The 25,212-nt window shown below is 43.1% G+C and overlaps 2 protein-coding genes and 1 long non-coding RNA gene across 5 annotated transcripts; all 3 read left to right on the top strand.

Annotated features, from left to right (window-relative positions):
* The first annotated feature begins 1,818 nt into the window (after window positions 1-1,818).
* Window positions 1,819-3,023, top strand: LOC124695761. Its single transcript, XR_007000595.1, has 3 exons — window positions 1,819-1,887; window positions 1,965-2,047; window positions 2,656-3,023. It is a non-coding gene; the product is annotated as an uncharacterized LOC124695761 (long non-coding RNA).
* Window positions 3,024-6,666: 3,643 nt separating this feature from the next.
* On the top strand, window positions 6,667-8,537 carry LOC124695760. 3 transcript variants are annotated; one of them, XM_047228577.1, is made up of 2 exons: window positions 6,667-7,414; window positions 8,497-8,537. In XM_047228577.1, the coding sequence occupies exons 1-2, from the start codon at window positions 7,165-7,167 to the stop codon at window positions 8,520-8,522; spliced, it is 276 nt and encodes a 91-aa protein (XP_047084533.1). In that variant the 5' UTR covers window positions 6,667-7,164; the 3' UTR covers window positions 8,523-8,537. The 3 variants fall into 3 exon arrangements, with proteins under 3 accessions (XP_047084533.1, XP_047084530.1, XP_047084532.1); XM_047228574.1 differs by lacking the exon at window positions 8,497-8,537 and adding an exon at window positions 7,618-7,813; XM_047228576.1 differs by lacking the exon at window positions 8,497-8,537 and adding an exon at window positions 7,577-7,813.
* Window positions 8,538-22,731: 14,194 nt separating this feature from the next.
* LOC124697219 (late embryogenesis abundant protein D-34-like) lies at window positions 22,732-23,661 on the top strand. The gene is made up of 2 exons (XM_047229842.1): window positions 22,732-23,439; window positions 23,509-23,661. Exons 1-2 carry the CDS (start codon window positions 22,732-22,734, stop codon window positions 23,659-23,661), a joined length of 861 nt encoding a protein of 286 aa, XP_047085798.1.
* Window positions 23,662-25,212: the final 1,551 nt, after the last annotated feature.

The following is a 25,212-nucleotide window of genomic DNA, read 5'->3' as shown; positions in this document are numbered from 1 at the left end:
TCGCCCTTACCTTCTTGTGAAACTAAACACTGTTTGGAGAGGCAATGGTGAGGATACGCTGGCGCACTAGCCATCTCCATCAGGAATAATGACATTAGAGGATTCCTTTTTTAGGATCTTGCGCTACTTGGATAAAGTATGGGGGACAATATCATGTAACACAGGTACACACCTATTTACTTTTACCTTACTGTATATGACATGGATTGTTTGCCATCTGTAATAACATCTTCTACTCCTCACCTTTGCAATGTCTTTAATTCCAGTTACTTGTGGTGAAGTTTGTTCTCGCTTTTTCTTTGTTTCGAGCAAGGAGTTACCAGCAAAACACGTGAGAAGCATATCAGTTCCCTTGTGTGGAGGCTCAAACTTGTCGTATTATGTATTTATTTTTCAAATGAATATGCAGTTGTTGTACATCCATTGTTGCACCATTTAACTATTCTATATTACCTCATACCAGTCATGTTTCTTTTTGGTTTATTGATGAGACAAAGTAATGCATGCATGCTTATCTAATACAAGTATTATATGCTAAGACCGTAGCGACCATATCTTCTGCTCCTACCTACCATTATTAGATTATATTTTTCTGATGCTTATATGCTCACTGGTTTTTTAATTTTGGTTTGACATTTTTCTTGTGGAAAATGGAATGGATTCGACGTATATTTAGATTGATCGCTTAACTTGGTATTTCTTTATGTAGCTTGATGCTTTCAGAATTATACTAGGAGGGTTGGGCGAGGATTTAGGAAATAGCGAGAGGTGTCGTCGAGGACATGAGAGATGAGGTAAACATTCTTCTATGTGTTATCGTGTGGGATTATGTAGACTGTGTTGTTAAAATGGAATGGCCCAAAGGTGATGTACCGTTGTGCTGGTGATGTACTATTGTTCTAAGGCTAGCTTGCACTGTTATTGATGATATATGGCTATATGCTATCAGCAGTACATATAAGCTCTTTGTGAATAGCCCACTCGCTTTATTATCCAAGATATGGCCTAATTTACTCTTCAGTCTGTATGTGGATGAGCATTTTTTTCCTGATAGGCTGGGCCCTTTTTGGAAGTTCTGTATTTTTCTAAACCGCATTATTCAAAAACTGAAGTATTTTAGTGCTAGGGCTTGGAATACTGCAGTTCCATGATACTGTAGTATTTCTCGGTTTTGGCAAAAAACTGCAAGGTTGGGAAGTGTTGTTTTATCGACCCTGTGAACGGCTTTTAGGCTAGATGAAAAATTAAAATAATTCTTCAAGCAAAGGACCTGAGATGCGTCTGTGTAGTGTAGTGTCATCATTTTTCAAAATTGGTTCTGAGATCCATGGAAATAATATACAGAAACGAAATCAAAATTTGGTTCACAATGTGACCGTGTGTGCAAAGACTTATGTCTGACTATTGATGTACTTCACTGAATTTATTAGCAAACCTTTGGCAGAACAATTTCTGAAGATTCCCAGGAAAGATTATAGGATAGGAGAACACTTAACCAAACATGGGTACATCCAGTTCCTTGGCAAGTGAAGAAATGCAGTATTGGATTCATGTTGCAACATCGTGGGGCTGCCTCAACAGTTGGCGAACCATTATACATAGTTTGCAATCTGTTTGTAGCTCTACATTCCATTGTATATTTATTTTACCTCACAAGAACACTACTCTCTACATATGTGTTGTATGGTTTGCCTCTTTATAAGACAGTGTTGGAGATTTGTCGTAAAAGGACAATTTAGCGATGTCAACTTCTTTATTTGATTCAGGTGCGTACTATAATTCGGGTGCTCCACGGTTGTGCGACACACAAGATTTCAGTGGAATTTTGTTCTTATTAACATAGGATGATAATCTCCTTTTTGGCTGCATGAAAGGGAACTTAATCATGTGAGATGAATGCTACAACTTTTGCGGTACTTCTATAAGACTATATAACCATGTGATGATTCCCACACATCTTGCAGGTTCAGGTGTCACATGTGCATTGCAGCGGGTGGAGCGCAGCTTCCGTCACAGATTGGGTATCTAGCTCCAATTTATTAAACAGGTAGGTGCATTCTTTCTATATACATAGGTGAGTAAACACATCATAAACCATGACTGGTAGATGTGTGGGAACCATAAAGTAATTTTCTCCACTACCGTTTTGAGGCCGTAATTTCTTGTGTGCGAGACATTTAGCGAGTGGAAGTTTTTATCTCTTAAGATCTGCATATAGGAGAGGCTGGGTGGCGTACTCGAACGTTATGCTTAAATTAGTTGAACTTTCAACTGTTTCATGTAGCACATCACATTGAGTGTGACGGTCTACCTTTCTGTATGTTCAGCTTGACAGTCTACATTGGTAGGTTGGTCAGGAATAGTATCTACCAGATTCACCACAAGGACATGTTAGAAAATTTTGCCTTTTCTTACAAAATTAAGGTATGAAGAATTGGAGGGTGATCCAATTGTTTCGTGTGATGTTAATTGTTTATTGCCCTTCCCTACTCTCGAGTAAGCTATTGTTGTAAGGTTGTTTTCTTGAAAGTAGTAGCATGGATGTTTAGAGATGCAAATCTGAAATGAACTATGGGCAAAATTATTTTAAACAGCAAGTATGTTCTTCCAACTTGATCAAAGTGGCGAAGTAATATTTGCTTGTAATCCCTGCAGTTATTGAAGAGCATGTTGCTATGGCAGATGAAGTAGTTGACAAGCATGATCTAGCTATAGAGATCGCTGAAGGAGACAAAGAAGGTAATCATTTGTTTGTTCGAATTAGACGGCTTCTCCGTATCTTTCATATTTCGTCCAAGGTTCTAAATTTGGGCAAAGACATGTGCACCTCATCCGAGAGATGGTAAACATGCAGGAGCTATTCTTGCAATTAGTAGCAGTATGATCATGTCTTACTAGAAGGATAGAGCTATTCACCAAATTCATCTTTGTATCTTGTTTCCGCTTAGATGCACATCTATTTTGTGTTTTTGTTTACTATCAACACGAAATAATCAGTTTGGAAGATAACTTTGTCATATATATTTCACTGATACATAAAGTGAGAAATCGATGATGAGCATGCCAAATTTTCTTATGCGGAAAGCGCATGAGGTCTAATACAGTGTATGCATGGTTATGGATTTCAGGTTTGCTTAGTCGATGTGTTCTCTAACTGTTTTAAAACGAGGGGCTTGTAATCTGGTAGAATTACCTTCCAACTTGTGTAATTGTCTAATCAAGATGGTGATCCTCATTATTTTAGAGAACATGCAGCACCTTGACACCCTTCACGCTTGATCAGCTAGAGGTTGTATCTGAGCTTTCTCTTTCTCGTTTGTGTTATGGTTATTTTGATCTGCAGTATTGCATCAGAACTGGTAAATGTAAGTATCTATTTGAGTGCAATGGAAACCAAATAAACACAGTATGAAGAAGTTGTTGGATGTACCAAAAATGCATTTTTCGGAGAGCTTTCTGCAACATTTTGCCTGCATATTTTTTGACATACGATAGACCGAGGTTGTACTTTTTTGCCTGCATATTTTTTGACATACGATAGAGTGTTCCTTATTTGGTGGACTCTTTCCCTTATCTCTATTAAGTGTTAGTTCGTTGTCATATTTTTGTGTAGCTTGTTTCAGAGAAGCCATATTTTATTTTACATGGGATTTTTGGATCTGATTCTGCTCTTGGTTGTATGAGATTTACGCCATTTACATCTGTGTTATTTTTGTTATATATGAAGGGAAAAAACGTGGTGCTTATGCTTTACTCAAAAATGAATTGCAATTGCTCAATTCGATGATCTGGAACAATCCATTAGATGCTGATAACTTGAGCCTCATGTGTGAATATGTTGCTGCAATTTGTAGTTTGGTGATTCTTCTGTTTATCATGTTATTAAAGTTGACTAATAATTTATCAAACTGGTGCAGAATCTCTCTGTGGACCGCGGGCGCCTAGAGGCACTCAAAATCTCTCTCTCCCGGCATTGCTTCCGGCTTGAATTTTACTTCTGCACCCCTCTCTCTTCCATCACTTGTTCTGTTCTTGAGCGCCCATATCTCATGGAACAAATTTGTCTTCATCACCCCCACCAGCACTCCGATAGTTGGTGCCAAAAAAATCCACCATTTTGTTTGTGAAGTGCATTCTGATTTGTGCAGGTTTGAGGTGGACTGGCTGATTCAGAGGCTTCGAGAGACCACTTCATCAAATCTGGTGAGAATTGTCTTCCATGTTATGTGCACTAGGTTGCTTGATAGATTTACTGGTAGAATTTTTCTCTGTTCATTTAGTTCATTGCAACAACATAGCATGAGATTTACCAAAAGTAAGGTCTAGGTCTACTTCTGGTAATTCATATGTCAAAACCTATTTCTATTGCCACTTATTTCAGAATCAGTTGTTTTTCCTTGTAGGTAAGCATTATGCAACTATGGTTAAAGAACGTTTAATACTTCACACTGTGAGATGCTGCTCTTGGAGAGCAACATGACAACTGTGACCTTGCAACCAATGTGGTGCTGCACGACCATGCGAGTGACCATCGTGCGGTCAGTTCAACGCTGACGGCGCCTCGCTTTGTTCCTTCCACTGCACTCTGGTGCATTCACCAATCACCACCACTAGGGAAAGTGTGGAGCTATTTTTTTCGATGGGAAAGTGTGGAGCTATCTGTGTTGGACCGTCATAACTATCAACTAATTTTTGTTGGCTACTTCATGGAAGGACGCAATGGATACATGACACGTGCCTGTTATTTTCTTATTGTTGGTAACATCTAGCGTATGTTAATTTGGTTCTTGGAAATTACTAATTCAAAGAATTAAATATCAGCAGAGATAGGAGTTTATTACGTCCATGTAATTGCATATGTACATGCCAGATGGGCATGAGCCCTTCTCCGATAATTTATTCTGGTTTGTATGAGTGGACTTGCATGATCCTGTATGAGTTATTTTGCTTTGTATGAGTGCGAGTCAATGTACGATGCGTATTTGAGTATTCTAAGATACCCTTCACAAGTTCACATGTCTTTCTTATACTATTGCAAAGAGTAACATCAGTTAGATTTATGCATGAAAGGTAAATTTAATTCTTGCTTACATCCTCATAATAAATACTCGCAGCTCTACATCTGCCTAAAAAATTAGCATCCGTACTACTGGTCTTTTTATCCCAACCATTATTTGGAAGATTTGTTAAGCCTCTTTTGTATGTATGTTCGATATAGAAGGCTACGATCCAAGGTTGTGTCCAGATATTTATGAATATTAATGTATCGTTTGGACTAATCATAATTTTTTTTCTTCAGTTATACATGTGTTTGCAGCATCCATGTTTTGTGAGACAATAATAGATCCAATAAGAGAGGTTGTTGAGTTGATAGTTATGACGGCCCAACACAGATGTGGGACTTACCGCCGAAGAGTAACAAGAAGACCTAGAACTTGGAACCACGCAGATGCACAATAATGATGTCGATGTGGGACTTACCGTAGAAGAGTAACAAGAATATCTAGATCTTGGAACCACGCAGATACACAACAATGATGTCTTGTTATTGCATTTGGTATTATTATGATATAATACATTATGATATTCTTGATTTGTTTTAAATTTTCATACTGAATTGTGAATTATATATGTGCATTGAGAAATAAAATTTGAAAACCCGTAGCAACGCACGGGCATTTGTACTAGTAGTTCATAAAAAATAGTTCATACATGGAGAGTTGCAACGGATTTATAAAATAAATCAAGAAATGTTCACAACTTGATAAATACAATAATGTGTTGCTGGTAAAAAATCTTAGCTTTCAATTTGTTTTTATTTTATATCAAATGATGGTTGAGTATTGTTTAGCTTTAGATGAATCAACTGATTAAATAAAACCAAGCGTGGGAGTGATCTGCAGGAATCAATCACCGATGAAGATCCATGAATCATTCGTTGGAGGAAGTCGATGATGCGAGTCAATCAAGAGAGTAGCTCGGGGATGTAACCGAAAGAGGAGAGCATGTTACCTACCGCTTTCAAGCACGGCGTTGGATATCCAAGATGGTCCACGAAGCTCTGGTGCTCTTGGGAGTTCAGGAAGGGCTGCCGTGCAATGATGACGGAGAGAAGCTGTGCAATAAAAGAAATAGCTTTGAACAGAAACCTGATTTGCATCTTCAGCTTATCAGAATGGTATTTTAGTTCAGACCAACATGGAGATGAAGACCAGAATTATGCTTTGTTACACTTGATGCAAGGTTTGAGATCAAGAAGCCAAAAAGTACCTTTTCTAGTAACGCTGGAGCTTGCACTGAACTGAAATTTACATCGCTAAATCCTAATGGTTCTGTTAGATGCATGTTGCTGCCGGCTGACTGTCTATGAGCACACAGTGGACGAAGGATGCGCGCTCCACGCGAGCTCAACGCCATCGGCAGAGGCCATCTACAAAAGCCTCAACATCATATTGCTCAATTCTTCGTATTTGGCATCCAGAGCAAGTATTGCATCGACAGGCTATATACCTGAACACAGTTGATTGTTGAAAGATGTGGTTCTTCGACCCCAAACAAGTCAATCATGTTAGAGAGGTCCATGGTTAGATTGGGGTTCGATCGCTGTCCCATTCGTGGCCAAAGCTGATGATGAGGACACTACCTCACGTGTCCGGATTACCGGCACTTTCTTGCCGGCAGTTTAGAAATATGCCTTCAATGCTACTGATTAGGGGCACTTTTTGGTGAGTGCCTTAGATTACTACCTAATTAGCGGCACTTTTTGGACGTTGCCGTCAGTGCTTGATTATTACTGGCATTTATCGAAGTGCCGGCATTATTTTCCGAAACTTTTAGGGTCTAAATGCAAAAACGAACAGACATCCCACCCGTGACCCGACCCAATTCTCTCGCACTCCTCTCCCCTCCGTACTCTCCCCCACCCACCTCTCTCTCTTCCGTTCACGATGCGCCGCCGCCGTGCCGTCCGACGCCGGCCGCGTCCGCCGCCTCTACTCACTGAGCGAACTGCGTCTTGTGCCCCTCCACTGGATCCCGACTCGCGCCCCGCCGTTCTGCACCTGAGAGGGACGCCACGGCTAACCCTAGCAATGGTTCGGCACGGTCGCCGCCGCGGTTCCCGCGCCGCCACGCCTCGTGCTTCTCCCCTACCACATCTGCGGCATGATTCTCGCCCCCGCCCCCGACCGCGTGCTCCTGCTCCTCCGTCTTTTTGCCATGTGGCTTGGCGCCGACTGCGACGAGCCCTCACACGACGCCATCGTCCCCATCCCACGCAGGGGTCCTGCGCTGTACCCCGCCGTGGGCGCCCTCGAGGACCGCAACATCGCCAGGGACCACGACAATCAAGGCCTAATCGTTGACAACCAGCGGTTCGTATCGAGCATCGCCGACCAGACCACCCACTTAGCTGGTGAGACCTCTCATCCCCTCATCTTCAGATAGTGGCTCTCATATGAATGTCGTTTCCATGCTTTGATGCCTAACAATAAGTTTCAGTAGATGCACCTTGGGTGGGCTCGGTAGATTGATGTTTTCTCGTTATACTACCAAATTCACAATGTGTGGTGTCCGGATCTCGTGATGCTATCATCTAAGCTGGGCACTTTTCTGCAGCCACAAGCTTGCTAATGGACGGGGAGGACAGCGATCACGGGCTTGCTCCTGATGTCCTTTTTTTAACTTTTAAGTATAAGTATATCAGATTTCTTCCCTGAATGTTCATGTATTTGATCACGCCATTGATATTAATGAGTCTTCTTCGTCAGGAGATTATACAATATGAATTTAAGATACTCCAGATTTTCTCTTTTGCTAACTTAGTTCTTGAAGTGCTGATCGCTTGGTGCCCATTCATGTTCCATTATGAGTGAGGTTATTACAAACACATGGGAAAATGGATTTTTTTGTGATTAGAAAATATGGAAAGAAAATCGGTGGTCAACCTAGGTTATTAACATGTATATACATTTTAAAATACAACACTATTTTTCTGCCAAGAAGGTCATTCCTGGACATGACCGGACAACCTCTTATGGTAAGTAACCCTGAACCTATCCACAAAATTCCTGGTCACCACTACAATGTTTTGTCAAGCAGGATTCATTTTTTTTACATCATGTATGCTTTCTATCATGTGTTCCCCTACTTATGTAATTACGCTATAAGACGCACGCCATGGCGATCCCCAGCGAGTGACGTGCAAATATATCTGTAGGCAATTCAAATCACGAGACACATCATCTTGTTGCAAAGACGATCTTCATGTATATATGCTTTCTTGGTTCATTTGCTGCTCAAGGGCTCGTCTAATTTTGATTTTTAGAAGCTCTGATTTCCAAATATAGATTTTCTTGCTGCTCTTCTTCACCTTAAATTTGTTTCAGTAGATTATCTTTTTAAGAATTAAATTTGGAATCATTTAATTGTGTCTATGATTCCATCTTAATATCTATGCAGTATGCTGATGGAATCATTTTCAAACTTTACCACCAGGAAGCACAAATGTAGTATGTTGCTAGCTGCGTGGACCATCGCTTCTTGCGGTATCGGGTTTGAACGAATTTATGGTTCTTGTGTACGTAACCATCTAACTAAAATAAGGGAACATGAGTGTGATCAGTAGACTTTTCACTTGCAGATCCAACCAAATTGGTTAGTGGGAGTGCTGATGGTTCGTTGTGGAATATGAATCGGGCAATTCTATTATTACACTTGTCTGTATGCCAACTTTTGAATTATGACAATGTGGTTATCGAGCTTGCATGTGATGGTGGTAATTTTGCCCTACATTGTAGTAACATTTTCCGATGCACTCTGTAGGTTGGTAGTGTTGGCACTTGTCAAAGCAATGGTAAATGTACTGCCTCGTACAATATCAACCTGATTGCGCTCGCTCCATTGCAATTGACTCAGCAGATCACAAGATTACTGCTATGATCTTCACAACATACAAGCCTCTTATTGTACCTTAGTGGGACACACAAACTATGTTGCGAAGACCATAGTATCTGGTTTCGCTGCCCAAGGAGCTTCAGTTTTCTATCAGTAAAAGTACATCATAGACAGTTCCAAGTTCATTAATTTGAAATTGACATATACATATACTGTCTGTGCATGTGCCAATATCCTTAGACAATAGACACAAAAAGAGCTGAGGCGTTTGCCAAACAGCCTTATTCTCGGCTTCTTCTTCAAAGAGGCTAGAGCAATTTGTGTATAGGTTGTTCACTTGAATTCGAATACCACATCTTGAATTAGTGTGAGAACTATACTGTCAACCTACTGTCAACATTTGATGGTACTCATACCAATAGTAACTAATTCGCAAAGACGAGAGGAGATGCTGGAAGCGGCGGTAGAGTTCTCGTTGCTAGAAAGGGGATATTTTCCGGTAACCGGAATGCCATAGGTTAGACGCGCACCGCATCGGTGGCAGCTCGATGATACTACTAATTAATCGCTGTTACCTGAATATATTTGCATATATTACCGTTAGGTCTGTCAATCCGTGTTCTTCGGTTACATCATGATACCTTTTTTTGCGAATTAGTTACATCATGATAACTGGCACATTACTTGTTCTTATTACTACCATTTACAATTTCTAGATCGTTTTCGGAATTGATAAAGGGTGCGCTTCTCAGATGTGTGCAGAGTAAGGGTCGCGGGAAGGATCCGGCCGAAGAACGCCGATGAACTAGCTCATGGCGCCGACTTCAATAATATTGTGGAGTTGTAGCCTGAGGTTAGTATGTCCGGCCTATTTTACTCGCTGAGCCCGTGCTTCTTTATTAGCATCACCAACATCATGGATTAAAGTTCTTTTGAAATTTTTGCTCGCTATTGCAAGTACATTGTATATGATTGGTGGATTTTGCGGATCATTGTTACTCCATGGTTGAGAGGAGAGATTCCTGTTGCATAGTTAGCACTATATTATAATAGATCACATGATTAGTCCACCTACAAAAGTGATGCCATAAACTTGTTAATTTGGTATATGTAAAGTGAGTTATCTGAATTTGTGAAAAATCTCTGCTGTTTGCTAAGAAATTTAACTGTAGCTTTACGGGCTTGGCTAGTCGATTCTATGTAGTTCCCTTGTGTTTGAGATTTCGGAATGTAAACAGAGGCACACTGATGATAGCTGAGTCCGCACGCTGATGAAATTATATCTCGTATTGGTGATAATGTTTTTTCTTTCTTTTATCCGCAAGTTCTGTTTGTTCTGGGTGGCAGGGGAGGGTGGGGATGACGCTCTCCAAGTGCTGGATCCGAAGGCCGGAGGTTGAGCTAAATGCCCCGAGTATTATTATTTTGTGGATCGGCTCCACCAACGCCTCACCAAGGCGAAGATATTCGAGGAGTACACAATTCCTTGATTATTGGCAGTAGTGCTCCAAATTTCTATATGCGGTACTTTATACGGTAATATTAGCTTGCTGTTATGCATGGCTAGCTCACAATACATTTAGTTGAGCATATGCAACAGGAGTATCGTACTACAAGTTGATTGCTGCATTGAACTAAGCCCTGCTGAATATATGTATTAGTGATGTAAAATGTTATCTAGCCATTATTTGCATTAGAAATTAGAAAATATATTTATGTAGCCTTTCAAAGGTTTATGAACTGCCGAGTGATGTGCTCTTTTTTTGTTCTTATTATTTCTTGGTGAATGTTAACTAATGGACTGCTAAGTATGTAGGAAAAAAAGACAAAACACCAGTTCTGTATTTCATTGCCTATTCTAAGCTGCTAAGTTTTTGTGTTGTTGCCACTTAGGTACATGGTTGTTGAAGAACATAGGTAGTGCATCCTAATATATTGGTTTTTACAAAAAAATACGTTTTTGGTATATCCTCTTAGTTAGATAGTACATCATACTGACTTGGAGGTCCTTCATCCAAAGGCCACGCACATATTGAAATCCAGCTGGGGCCATATCATAACACACTCCCATAAATTTTAGAAGTTTACCATATATATCAGTATCTGGTTCCAAACAAGTAAACTTACTCTTAGAAGTTTGCTGCTCATCACTTTCTTGTGTTCCCATGTAGAATGTTGAATTAGCTCTTATTACTGTACTCCCTCCGTTCCCTATTAACCGACTACGATTTATTACAACTTTTTACTAAATCAGAGTCAATTAATAGGGAACACAGGAGTACTTGCTTGCTTATATCACACCCTTTTCATGCTACCCCCTACAAAAAAAGATTGGCAATTGAAATTCTTTGGACAGTTAATCAACGAGTTGACAAAAAACATTCAACTCTGTCGTCGACGATGTCCAAGTCTTATTCACTTGCATTTCTTTTCACATTTAATGACATGACACTTTCCTTTGAATCTTTTACTAGTTCATTGCTCTCTGATCTGCTTATATTTTGATTAGTTTTTATTTAACCTTTTGTTGTGTAGAATAAGATTGTATAGGGAGAACTATTCTTAGAGGCTGCACTTGGTTTATATTATGGAAAAGTAAACAAACCCGACAGGCTAAAGGTGATCATTGTATTGCTTACTTGCTTAGGGACATGTTACGGTTACACAATCAAACATGAATTGGATTTATTGTGTTCTCAGCTACTCAACTTACCTCTAATTCGGAACATACATTCCGTAGGCTCTTTTACTTCTTGCACGCTCCATTGAGGCAGATCCAAGCACGGTTATTCCGTGGGTGTTTTATCTTCATATTTACTATCAAAAGAATGAAGGACTTGGAACATTTTCGATGAACTGCAGGAGGGTGGGTGGAGGGCGGAGGGCGCGCTCACCGGTGCTCTGGCATCATGCTCGACGATGAAGAGGGCTTGGCGTCGGGGACGTGAACCTGGCTGTGGCGTCGGATGCATGGCGCAGCTGGCGCAACTTAACTTCCTCTGGCCGCACGACGAGGCATCTGGCCGCGCAGCGTGCGAGGCAGGGCCCAAACTCCATGACAACTTTCTTCCTCGGCGGTAGATGAACCCTGTTGTTCATGATGAGGAGATCAACCCTGTTGTGTATTTTATCTAATGGTTTCAAACCATGTTGTTCATGATGTGGAGATGAACCTTGTTGGTCATGTAAGTTAGATGCCTGGATTGTGAATCCTTGAATGTTTCAAAATGTTGGTTTCAAACCTAGATTGCTTGGAAATATTGGTTTTAAACATTGCTTGACTTCTTGAGTGTGATGTATGCTTGATTGTAGATTGCTTGAATGTTTGCAGGCAGTATAGCAACCTTAAATATGCCTAAGAAAATAACCAGCGACACCAGAATTAAAGGCCTAAAAAAGTAATTGTAGGCATCCTTTAAAAGTGCCGGCAAAAAGTTTAGATGGTATCCCTAGAAAAGTGCCAGTAAAAAGATTTCGTGACATTTTTCGAAAAGTGCCGGCTAAAAAATTCTATGGCATTTTCGGAAAGTGCCAACAAAAAGATTCCATGGCATCTTTCAAAAGTGCCGGCAATGCTAACTAGCGGCATTTTTGGAAGTGCCTTAAAATATAATTAACGGCACTTTTCTAAAAATGCCGGCAAAGACCTACCTCGACTGGAATAAACGCAGCACTTTTTTTTGTGCCTTGAAAAATCTTTGCCGGCACTTTTTGTACCTTTGCCGGCACTTTTTTGTGCCGGCAATCTGGGTACCTGACGCAGTGGGAGCCGCTCCTCCTGGGGCGATCAACCAGGCAATCCTCGCGATCTATCGAGTATCGAGCTCGCTTGCTTCTAGCTCATTGACGGGATCCGATTGCCCTCCTGGGCATGACCTCGTGCCGACCGGGATCAATCGATGCGTCGGTCTCTGCTGTCTCCCGGTCGAACGCGAGGCCGACGTTGAGGAACTGGAGCCGGGGCACGTATCCCAGGCAGCGCCTCCGTGGAGTCATCGTGTTTGTCCTTCCCGATCCTTGCCGTTGCGCCTTGGAGGCTAACTTCGGGGAGGCCATGATTCATCACGAACTCCCAAGTGATGGTGGCAAGGAGCGGACCGACGCGACAACGACGGGGACGCACCACGCAGGCCGCAACGATCGTCTTTCTGTCCTGCCCCTGCCCCGTCATCACCACCAGAGCCACCGATTTCCCCGGTGCGTCGTTTGGAAACAAAGAGGAGAGGATGAACAATTCTAAAACGGTTTGTCCGGGGAAGGTAACGAACCGGTAGGGGCAAATGTGTATTATGGGTTTTGGTGGGAGGGCAAAACGGTCTAAAAAAAAGCGTTAACGAAATTTTTTGGCAGAAACCTTAGCTCCTTTATTATTACTAGCATAGCAAAAATGTCCGTGCGTTGCAACGGGAGAGAAAAATTGTGTTTCAACGATGCACAGAGTGAGATTTGCATTGAGTCTATTATCACCTCGCCGTTTTGCCAAATATGTATGGCCAGTCCACCGGATTCAACGGAACTCTCTATCCATACGATTTCCGCCTTGTGTTTGAATTGCATGTTTAATATTAAGTTTTCAAAAGAAAAGAATTGCTAAATAAAAATATGTAATTTAATTAAGCATATTTTATGTGATATGTGAGCTTGAGTAAACTTGAAGCACGATTCGAGCCAATAACTACATTCAACACATATAAAAGGGAAACTATATCTGGAACCATGTAACCATGTTTACCTTCCTGTTGGGTCCAATGATCCTGGACTTGCGGCCTTCTTCCTCCCGTAGATGACCATGGTCAGCTCATAACCTACATTGACGCTGCCGCAAAAAATAGCCACATGTAATTTCCTGTGTAACTAACATTTTAGCACAATATGGTTAAACAATTAGTACATGAAACTTGTAATTCATGGTTAGATTATGTTTGCCTACAAACCGAACACTGTAAGAGTATATGAACCCAACTACACTCATATGTGCATCTCTAACTTCTGAAAAACAAGCAAGAAAAATCTCTTTCTTTTCTAGGTGATTCGACTCTAACCAATCCATTGGATTGCTCGTGAATTCAGCTAGTAGTAAGTAGTAGAATTTAGCGAGTAATAGGAAACTACAAAAGAAGCTCAAATTGATCCAGTCTATCTCTATCTATCACTTCCTAGAAATTTATCTTGAACCCACCAAAAGAATAAAAAAGAAGTAGCAGTAGCAGCAGGTCCGTTGAAAAAGAAAGTAGAAGTAGCAGCATCTCCGATCGAAAAAAAATACTGCTATAACCTAATGCAAGTCTACCATGTGTACTCATTCTATGAAAGTAATCCATCCATCTGCCATGTATAGAGAATACGTAGAAATTAAGTTCAGTGTAGCCCATCAATTTGGTTGCGACTTGACAATTTTGGTGATCTTCGGATCCACAGGCCTCTCTTCTATTCATATCGATCCTCTCTGCTCTCATGTGCAGAGAATACATCCAAACAAAGAAAATATTGCAGCTTAGCTCAACCCTCCCCAACCTTGATCAATAGCACTACACGTCTACACGAAGTGTTCGCTCTGGAAAAAATAGCTCAAACACACCCAGCCGATCGCCCTTTTGTGCTCCTGCTCATGTCCAGATGCCCAAGTCCATTCCAAGAAAAAGATTGATCCTTTCAGCATTAGCTTCTGGCGTCAGCTTACCGTGATAATAAAAAATATGTCCCATAAAACTCATTGAGGCCTTGTTTACTTATCTGGTATTTTGGGGGTTGGGAGGGGAAAATACCGGCCCACGACTAAATCCCGAAAGTTCCCGGATGGGCTGTTTACTTGTCTGGTTTATTTGGGGAATTTTCCGGCCCATCCCGGATAATCCCGACCCAGTAAGCTCCACGCTCTGGTTTTCTCACCCACGAGGTTAACCTCGTGTTTCTGGTCGTGGAGAGCAGACAGAGAGGGAGGCCACGCAACGGTGGCGATAGGCGGCGGAAAAAGGAGACAGCGGCGGGGACTGAGCGAGCAAACCGCAACGGCGACGACGAGATCCTGCTCCGGCGACTGGTCCCCTGTAAGTCCTCGCGCCTCCTCCCCTTTTCCCCTCCTCCTAGGGTTTCTTGGTGTCAGCCGCCGTCCGCGACGGAGCTCCGGGCGCTGCTGGAGCTGGATGGTGGTTGCCGGCGGAGGGGAATCTGGGCGGTGGCGCTGCTGGAGCTAGATGGTGGTTGGCGGCGGAAGGGCATCTGGGTGGTTGGCGGCGGAAGGGCATCTGGGTGGTTGGCGGCGGAAGGGCATCGAGTGCCTGGCAAAGTGTGGAGCTATTACAGAGGAGGAATCTCTCTCTTTCTCCACTATGTCTATCTGTGTTAGTAAAACTAAGATCGCTAGTTAGTACATCAGAAGTGCATTTGTATATATGCTTTCAGATAGGTTTGGTTGGAACTTTATCTGCTTTTAAGCATGGCTCTGCTTCGTGCCTAACATTGACAACTGAGATGCATCGAAACATGATAACAATTCCTTGCTTGGCTAGCTAGTGTAGTGACAGTGTCACTTGGTAACAGCTTGTGTCAACCCAGTCAAATTACTAGTAATTGTTGCATATTATTATTACTACTATTATGGGAGCCCAAGGACAGGACTAGATTCGAATTATTTGCACAAATATGATTCTAGTATTGCACACGAATATATGTACATCCGTAACTGTATGTCTGTATCAGAATTTGGAAAATCATTTCTGTTATGAAAATCTTAATATTCTTGCGTTAATCTGCACCTGCTACTCATGGTTATTATTCTGCACCTGCTTACCCTTGATCTTCCATCCTAGGAACGGGAAAGTACAAACATGGCAATAGTATATGTTTTATGTACCTCAAATTAAGAAGCAACCTGTGTCTGATGTTTGAAACGAAAATACTTGTAGCTGGTTCTTTTCTTAAATTCAGAACTAACCTTTATAATTCTATTCAAGATAGCACATTTTGTTTTGTGACATGATATATTGAATAGGCTGACCATAATGCAGTTAGATTTACCTTGCTGCATCGACAACACTATCTTCTCGACTTTTGAACTGAAGTCTTCCATAGTCATGCATTGGCATTCAGTTCTCTAGTATTTTGCTTTAAAATATTTAGTCCATGCTCCAAATTACTAATGTGTATGTACCATTTTACCTTCCTGTGCCTATCGAAAAGTGTTTGACATGCTCGGAATCATGTTTGATGCTTTGGAATGCAATTTGAAAGATCACTAGGTCAGGTTTCACGTCACTAGAAACCATTTTCCGAACATCCTACCGTATATGAAACGAGCTAGAAAATACTATGGTCGATATGTAGTGTAGCATCATTTTATATGGGAGGCGCTCTAGCCTGCCGTGTTCATATCGACCTGCGTTTTAAAGTACTCCTACCTGATTATTTTAAAGTAGCTTGGCCAATTCAATCATGTCTGAACTCTGAACCCGACTACTAAAATTATTTGCATGTTCATTCTTCAGTTTGAGTGCCCAGGGATGCAGCTGTGAGATTCAATTTTATAGTATTGTGCAAGAATAACCACTCAAACTGATCAATTTTCTACTGTTTGGTAGCTTCTGTTACTTTTGACAATTACTAAATTTTACCTCTGCAATCGAACTATCTGTAAGCAATGTATCAATACTAAATTTTACCTCTGCGTGTATTTCTAGCTGGAGGTCCTGTGGCGGCGGCGTGGTTTCCGACGTTCGGTGGCGAAAACTTCTAGTGTTCTTCAAATTGTATGTGGTTGCTCATCTGTTTGGTTGAGCATTTATTTATATGTGTTTTCTTGTTTGAGAAAATCGCATGACAAATTTGCATGACACGAAGTTTATGTTAAAGCCAAAGTTTTTAATTTACTGATTATCCATTATCACTTCTTAGGATGCAAAGATTGACTTTTTATTATCTGATCACAATCCATCCTCTCGTATCCCCTCTCATCCCCAAAAACAAAGTAACTAGAGGCTGTGGGGAGAGTGTGGGGAAATGAGGGGAAATTAGGGGAAAACTGGGGATTTGGTGAAACGGGGGTTTTCACCCAATCCCCTCTCATCCCCAAACCTCCAGGGGATGGAAATACTCTAGGAGTAAACAAGGCCTGAGAGTTGCTGCTAACTGCAGTACGAGTGTACGACCCAAACAAACTGCCTCCAGAGGCGGCTATCACTGGAAGGAAAATAAAACATGATGCCTTGCCTCTAGCAGCCTTATCGACGGGAATCCATGACGGCGGCCGCTGCCCGCAGCCTTCGTTTCTCCTCCGCCCCAAGCTGCGCCTCCGGCCGCTCCTCACGCAAGCCGGCCCGCGCCGGCAGCCCACCGTTTCTCCTCGCCGATCGACTCCGGACTCTCCTCACGCAAGCACTCGCCGCACCAGAGACTCCACTTCGAGCCCTCCCCGCGAGAACCCTAGCCGGGGGCGATTCGAGTGAGCCAGACCGAAAAGCACAGCTTTTGCAGGCAGCATCGTGGATCTCTTGTAGACAACGACGGGAATCTCTTGGAGGCGGCGGCATGCTGCTTGCGGTGGTGGTGATTTGGTGCCTCTGGCCGCTGGCTGGGGTGGCGCCGGCGTCGACGGCGTCTAGCTTCTGGCGGCAACGAGCTATGGATCGATTCATGGCCTCATGGGAAGGGAATCGTTCGGGAGCTGGCTCGATTCACGGCAAGGGGATAGGTCGGGAGGAGGCTAGATTCAGCGGACGGCAGAATAAGACTGAAACGAACCGGTACAACGGTAATACACAGTATTATGCGATTTGGTGAGGGTAAATCGGTCCAACGAAAAGTTGGACGAAAATTTTGGCAGAAACCTTAGCTCCTTTATTATTAGGTATAGATAGGTATAGATAAGCTAGCGACGGACCAAAACGGACGATGGTAATCCGAACGGACGAAACCAAGGAAACGTTTTTGCCTTTATTATTAGGTATAGACTAGGACAATGCCCGCGCGTTGCTGCGGAAGAATAGGTTGTTGATCTTGTAGGTTTTATTCGGTGAATATGTGTTGCACTGGCACAAATTTCCTGCGCGTTGCAAAGGTTGTTTAACATTGAATATTTTGATTTGACATAAGAACGTTTCACTCGTTGCATGACTTAAAATTTTCCGCGATATTTCGTAATGTTAGTTTTACTTTTGCATTTTTCTATTTTCTCTTGCAACATAGCACATGCAGCAGCATTTTGTCCGTTCATTTTCATAGTTCTCTAAATAAATATATTTTTCTTGTAAATTTTTTAAAATGTATCACAAAGATTTGCAAAAATTCAAAAAAAATTTGCCCAAAGAACTTGCCTCTTCCTTTTATTTTTTTCTGTAAATCAATTGGAAAAAAGGAAAAAAATAGAAGAAAAAGGCCCAACCCAACCCAGCCGGACTGACATAATTCAGCCCAAGGGCGCAAATAAATCTACCAAATCCTAACAATAGGGAACCACATGCGAGCACTTGGCGCTCGATTCCTCGCACCGCTACTCTCACTACGAGTGTTTACTCTCCTGCCTCACCCCAGAGCTCGATTCCCTCATACCTCCCCCACTTATTTCCTCTCGTGCCTCTCTTCCTCACACGAATGGCGTGCCCCGGCCGGCGCTTGCCACCCCTTCAATTTTGTGGCGCGCTTTCCAGACCTGTTTCTAATCGTCGCTCTCTTGTCCGGGCGGTGGCCTCCTTCTTTTTTGGTGTTTCTTTTCTTTGTTTCCCGTCTTTGGTGCTTCCTTTCATATACTAATTCATTAATTCCCTCCTGATTATTATAGCTTACACCAAACAATGGTGGTGCTCATGTTTTCCTGGATGGCTTGCTGATTCGAGAAAACTTGCGGATGTAAACCCGCAATAACCAGTTTAACAAAGCGAGGTGGGACTAATTTAGGCATCATGACGGTGGAACTAATCTAGAATCTTTTTGGCATTTTGATGGAACAAATGTAGAGTTGGGCCTAGCAACGCACCTACGATGGCCCATCTTGACCTGAGCGAGGACTGCTTTGGGTGATGTACGGCCACATAAACAATTCGACGACCCTGGCGAAGGGATCAGGAGTCCTAGCGGACCGTGATTTAAGTCAGGTGGTGGCAGTCCACGTTATTTCCATAATATATATGGGTAATAATTAAACGGACCAAAATAAGGGGAGAAATCTTACTTCATTTCTTAGTAGGTAAAAATAAAATATGTGGGTAATAATTAAACGGACCAAAATAAGGGGGGAAATCTTACTTCCTTTATTAGTAGATAAAAATATATAGAAAAAATATTTGTGTGTTGGTGAAATAAAATTATAAACATACATAATAAAGCGATCCATTAAAATTTTGTAAAGTAAATAAAAATTAGTTTGTTAAAGTTGAGCAAAAGATAGTAAAAAATCGCGAAGGTGAATGCCAATTTTTAGAGACTGTTTTCTCACATCTCGTTCCACCGCCAACTTGTCGATTCAAGCTCCGGCCGCTACTCCACTCATCCATTCCATGTCCTCTTTCACTTCGGCTCGCATCTTGGACAACCAGCTCGTCTTTTCCAATTCATCCGATTCTCATATATCTTTCCTTCCTCATGACATTCTTCCTAGCCATCTATTCCAATTCATCTCCCAATATCGTTGGCCCAAGTAGGGATATCTGCTTCTTATTCCAAGGCAACTTGTTATAACCCAGAAAAAATACGTATATAAACTGGTGGCACTTGTTATAAGGAAGCGAGGTGGGACAATTAAAATAAAATATTCTGTACGTGCGTGACCTTTCCTCATGGCATGCGATGGAAGCAAAGACATCAATTCAGCCCATTATAAACTGGCCCACTTCGGTCTTTGGTGTCCAAGGTAGCGAGCCTGATAAGGCCGATGTCTGCATGGGGTGAGTATGTCTCCTGCCCACGCGGCGTCGTACTGATATTTTTCTTCCCAACATACGAAACGTTTTCTAGAGCGGTGGCATTACCAGTAATTTCATCTCAAAATGAGGGATAATTAAAAAACGGACGAAATTTTTGGAGAGAAACCTTACTTCCTTTATTAGTAGGTACTAGGACAAAACCCGTGCGTTGCTACGGATCAAATCATAGAACTAACTTTTTTGTTAAATATCCCTGCAAAAGAAATTATACAACTAAAAATGCTTATTTCAAATTATCCGTTCAGGAAGGAGCACAATCATCCATTCTTACAATTGTGTGAGGCCTAGGCCATAGTCTGCACATCTAATGTACAAACAATATGAAAGTCTTCTACTAAAAATTTATATAGCATTTTATTTGAATAGGACAATACCCGTGCTTCGCTACGGTTAACTCATGTTAGGGCACACCATTGGCGAGGTTACATTGCATAGTTTTGTCGTTTCCCTCTATTTTTACACCACCTAGCAAATCTTGTCTAATTACAACCTCATTGTATGTTATGGGATACTCCTCTACGGTTACATTGTTAGTTACATTGTTACTGTATTGTAGCAACAAAATTCTACCATACACTTTAATCAAAAGGTTGTCCATTGTCTTCATTAATTTTATGTTATTAATTGGGAAGAAACCTAAAAAACACAATCACTGCGATAATGGTCCTTGCCTATCAGAGAAGCTCCCCATGTTGGCCAGCATGGCAACGGCACCACCGGAGCTTGAACTCGCTCGCCACATAAAAAAGTTGCAGATAAAAGTGTCATGCGTGGCTACTGAACAAAGTGTTTTCTATATAAGCCGGGAACTAAGAGCACCGTCCCTGAGAAATGGTGGAACCTTCTTGTTGATTCAAGATGGCTGATATTCTAATATCGTCGCTAATGTTTTTTTTTTGGATTGATTCCCACCCTGTAAGCAATCATATCTATATCTCCAAATTAACCAAATACCTTTGGATCTGCTTGTTGATTTTCACCCGTGCTTGCTGATTGTCCAGGCTATTTGAAAACGTATATAAACCAGTTGGGAACAGTGTAAGGGAGCAGGGTAGGACCAAACGTTTGTACGCATCATGCGGCCTCGTTTCATGTTTGTAGGTTGTAGCCAGGGCGAGCAAGGGACAGTGTGAAACAAAAACTTTTTTACGTTGATTTAAAAAAAAACTGTTTGACGTTGCCTTGTTGGGCTTGGGCCATGTGTGTCTGGCTAGCAAAAGGACGGACAAAAATTCATAGCAGCCACCAGGTAGGCCAAGGCCCATCCGTGGCTTACGCTCGTTCCTGCACGAGACGGTCGCCCTAGCTATATGCCTCGTGTTCCTAGACGCGCCGCCAGGCACGCAAACAGCGCAGCGAGGCTAATTTTTTCTCACTTTCCCCTTCTATCTGTCCCTTCCCAGCTCCGCGCGCTCCCCCTATTCCCGTAATCAAGCTCCGCGCGCCGCCGGCTGTTCACCGCGGAGTCATCCTCGACCTTCCCCGTCGCCACCGCCCCGAGCGCGTCTCCCTCTGGTCGCGGACCTCCTCTGTTCCCCTTCACGCGCGCCCCTCGACGCCAGCTCGCCCGCCTCGGATCTGCGCCAACGCTCTCTGCCTTCGATTCGATATTCGTCCTCTCCATTCTTCTGAAGTCTGAGGCGACCTTCGTCCTTCAACCCTCTTTTCCCAAATTCTTGGCATCTCCTTTTATTCTCCAATTTCCCAAATTCTTTTGATCCCGCAGGTGTTATCCTTTCTTTATTTGCCCCCGATACAATTCCCTTCTTAAATTCGCTTCCGATAGATGCTGCTTGTAGTTTCCAAGGCAGCTTGTTGTAACCAAAAAAACGTGTGTATATAAACTGCTCGCACTCGGTATATAAGAGCGATGTGGGACTATTGACGCAAAAGAATGTGGAACTATTGACACAAAAGAAATACTTGTGCCTGAATGTGCTGGGCTGCATCGGTAGCAATAGACTCGGCCCAGATATAGCGGAAGCCGGAAGCAGCCCCGAGCGATCGATTGACAAACAGACACCGAAATAAACGAACCGGTAAGTAACATGGCGTGGTAGTTGTGCCGTAATATGTAGTTTGGTGGGAGGGCAAAATCGTCCCAAAAAAGTTGGACGAAAATTTTGGCAGAAACCTTAGCCCCTTTATTATTCCGGTAAGTAACATGGCGTGGTAGTTGTGCCGTAATATGTAGTTTGGTGGGAGGGCAAAATCGTCCCAAAAAAGTTGGACGAAAATTTTGGCAGAAACCTTAGCCCCTTTATTATTAGGTATAGATAGATATAGATATAGATTTTTTTCAACTAGAATGATATAGTTATGCTTTTTTGAAGACTGCCATGGAGAAATAGAAAAAAGCTATAACCGTCGGCACAGCTCTGTAGTGGAAAAAAGAAAAGAAAAAAATGTTATGCCGACGGTCAGACTGGTCCTGTGCCGACGGCCAGAACTGTGCCGACGATGGCCGTCGGCACCAGTTTAACACCGATGACCATCCTTATCGCCGCTCTCCGAAGACTCCTACGCTGATGGCTCCGGCACATCTGTGCTCTGCCGTAGTGTAATGAGCGAGAAGACACGCAGATTTAAATTGGATGATAGAATACACTAAACTGAGGATTTCTAGGATACAACGCCCTCCATTCCGTACGCACTGTAGTTCACAGACACGTCCGCACGTACGGAGTAGACCATATCGCGAACACGCGGAAAGCCCACCGCCTGCATGCCCGGAGCAGGCGCGCGTCACTCCACGCTGGTCGTCTCGCCGCTGATCATACCGCTTCCGCCGGCGCCACCTGCCGTGCACCCACAGCCTGCCATCCTGCCTCGCCTCCACGTCTCCACCATCCCAAAGGACACACGTCCTTGTACGAAGAAACACGCGCACCGTATATAAGCACCACAGTGATCCGCACGAACCATGTCGATCGCAAGGTTCAGCTGCACCACTCACCTACTCGCAACCAGGCAGATCATATCCAGACGCTTTCTCGCCAAGATGAGCCAGGGGCAGCCCAGGAGGCCGGCGTCCTCCGAGCAGGAGCAGGGCCAGGACGGCGCCATCCGCTACGGCGACGTGTTCCCGGCCGTGAGCGGCGGCCTCGCCAAGAAGCCCGTGGCGCCGCAGGACGCGGCCACGATGCAGTCGGCGGAGACAATGGCGTTCGGGGAGACGATCAAGGGCGGGCCGGCGGCCACCATGCAGTCCGCGGCCACGCGGAACGAGCGCATGGGCGTCGTCGCGCACGACCAGGCCACGGACGTTGCCGCCGAGCAGGGCGTCTCCGTCTCCGAGACGCGCGTCCCCGGCGGGCGCATCGTCACAGAGTTCGTCTCCGGGCAGGCCGTGGGTCAGTACCTCGAGCCGGATGATGCCGCCGCCGCTGGGGGCGGCGTTGATGAGACGAAGATAACGGTCGGCGAGGCCCTGGAGGCTGCGGGCTTCGCAGCAGGGACCAGGCCGGTGGAGCGCAGCGACGCGGCGGCGATCCAGGCAGCCGAGGTGAGGGCCACGGGTATGGATGGCAACATTCCCGGTGGCTTGGCCGCGCAGGCGCAGTCGGCGGCCGACTCCAACACATGGGCCGCCCGCGACGGGGACAAGGCCACGCTCGGCGACGTCCTCTCGGTACGTACGTCCATTTGTTCACGTGGTCATCAACATCACCAATATCACTGATCGATCGCGCGCTTGCAGAATGCGACGGCGAAGTTGGTTGCGGACAAGGAGGTGGAGGCCGACGACGCGGCGAGGGTGGCGTTCGCAGAGACGCGGAACAAGCAGGACGTGACGGCCAGGCCTGGCGGGGTGGCCGCGTCCATGGCTGCGGCCGCGAGGCTCAACAAGTAGTAGGACGCATATGTAGGCAGCGCGCGCCTTCCAGAGCTTCCGTTTGCAGTGTGTGGATTAGTCTCGAGTTCTTCCTAGTCTTTGCTTAGTCCAAGTACTTCTGTTTTCTGGTCATGAGTCCGTAAGTCCGTGTTGGTTTGTACCGTAGACACCTGGTGTAAATATCAGCATGTGCTCGTACAATAATGCTATCCACGGGGATCTGCTCGGGCAATCCTATCTTTTAGGCGAATCCCCTCCCTGGCGCTCGAGCAAGCACTTTTCGTGGCCCGGAAGCCGCGAGTCAATTCCCATTTTATCACCTAGTGTTTAATTGCGTTCACATGTGTTCATACTAACAGCACTACTTTGCAAGTTGCATGCACCAAGAGCGTTCACACTGCATGCATGCACCAAGAGCGTTCATACTGCATGCATGTACATGCACAGATTATCTCATGGATTTGCACTTAATGAGCCAACTTTTCAGCATGCTTTCGTAAGTTGTTGCATGCATACACACAGCATCTCACTTTTTTTATTCAGCACGAAACAGACTCTCAATTCTCTTTTTTAATTCCCTTAAGATTTTTTCGTACAGTAATTCATGTTTAAGGGGGTCCTTTTGCAATTCCCTTTTTCGGGCCAGTGGTTTTTAAGGGGGAAAATAACGGGTGAGAAGATCCACTTGCAATTCAAATGAACTACCACTTGCTACTCAAATTAAGTATTGTTTTATGTTGTAAGCTAACAAAAAATATTGTAAATAAAATTTACTTTTCTAGGATTGCTAGGTATTTATATTTACAGTTGATAAATAACGGGGCACCGGGTTGATAACTTGTAAACAAAAAAAGAATCGCTACATATTTTAAATTAAATTAAATCTCTAGAGTTGATATTTATTTATATTTACCATTGATAAATAGCGGGCCATCGGGTTGATAGCTTGTAAACTAAAAAGGAGTCGCTAAAATATTCTAAATGAAATACTTTTAGGGTTATTATTTATTTATATTTACAGTTGATAAATAACGAGGCACAAGGTTGATAGCTTGTAAAATAAAAAAATGTTCGCTAAAATATTCTAAATGAAATACTTTTTAGGGTTACCATTGATAAATAACGGGGCTCCGGGTTAATAACTTGTAAACTAAAAAGAGTCGCCAAAATATTCGAAATGAATTTAGATTTTTAGGTTGGTAGTTATTCATATTTAGTATTGATAAATATCAAGACACCGGGTTGATAGTTTCTAAACTAAAAAAGATTCGCTAAAATGTTTAAATTAAAATTAACTTTGGGGTTGATAATTTTATACATTACCGTTGATCACTCAAGTACGGAGGGGTTGATTATTCAAAACAGAGAGGGTTGATAACTTTTAGTCCCAAAAAAAAGTTGCTCGAAACATATCAACATGGGTGCTAGTTTTGAAGATCTCGTCGAGACGGATTTATTGGTGAAAGTGAATCTTAATTTGGAATTGTCGTTTGCAAGTTAAAACGTTTTGAATTTTCAAATTTGGAAAAGATTCCGCTGACATCAGCAGATTCGTCTATTTGTGCATGC

This window comes from Lolium rigidum, chromosome 3 (genome assembly GCF_022539505.1).
Source record: "Lolium rigidum isolate FL_2022 chromosome 3, APGP_CSIRO_Lrig_0.1, whole genome shotgun sequence".
Lineage (NCBI taxonomy): Eukaryota > Viridiplantae > Streptophyta > Magnoliopsida > Poales > Poaceae > Lolium > Lolium rigidum.
Note: the sequence above shows the minus strand (reverse complement) of the source record. Positions and strands in the feature narration are given on the sequence as shown.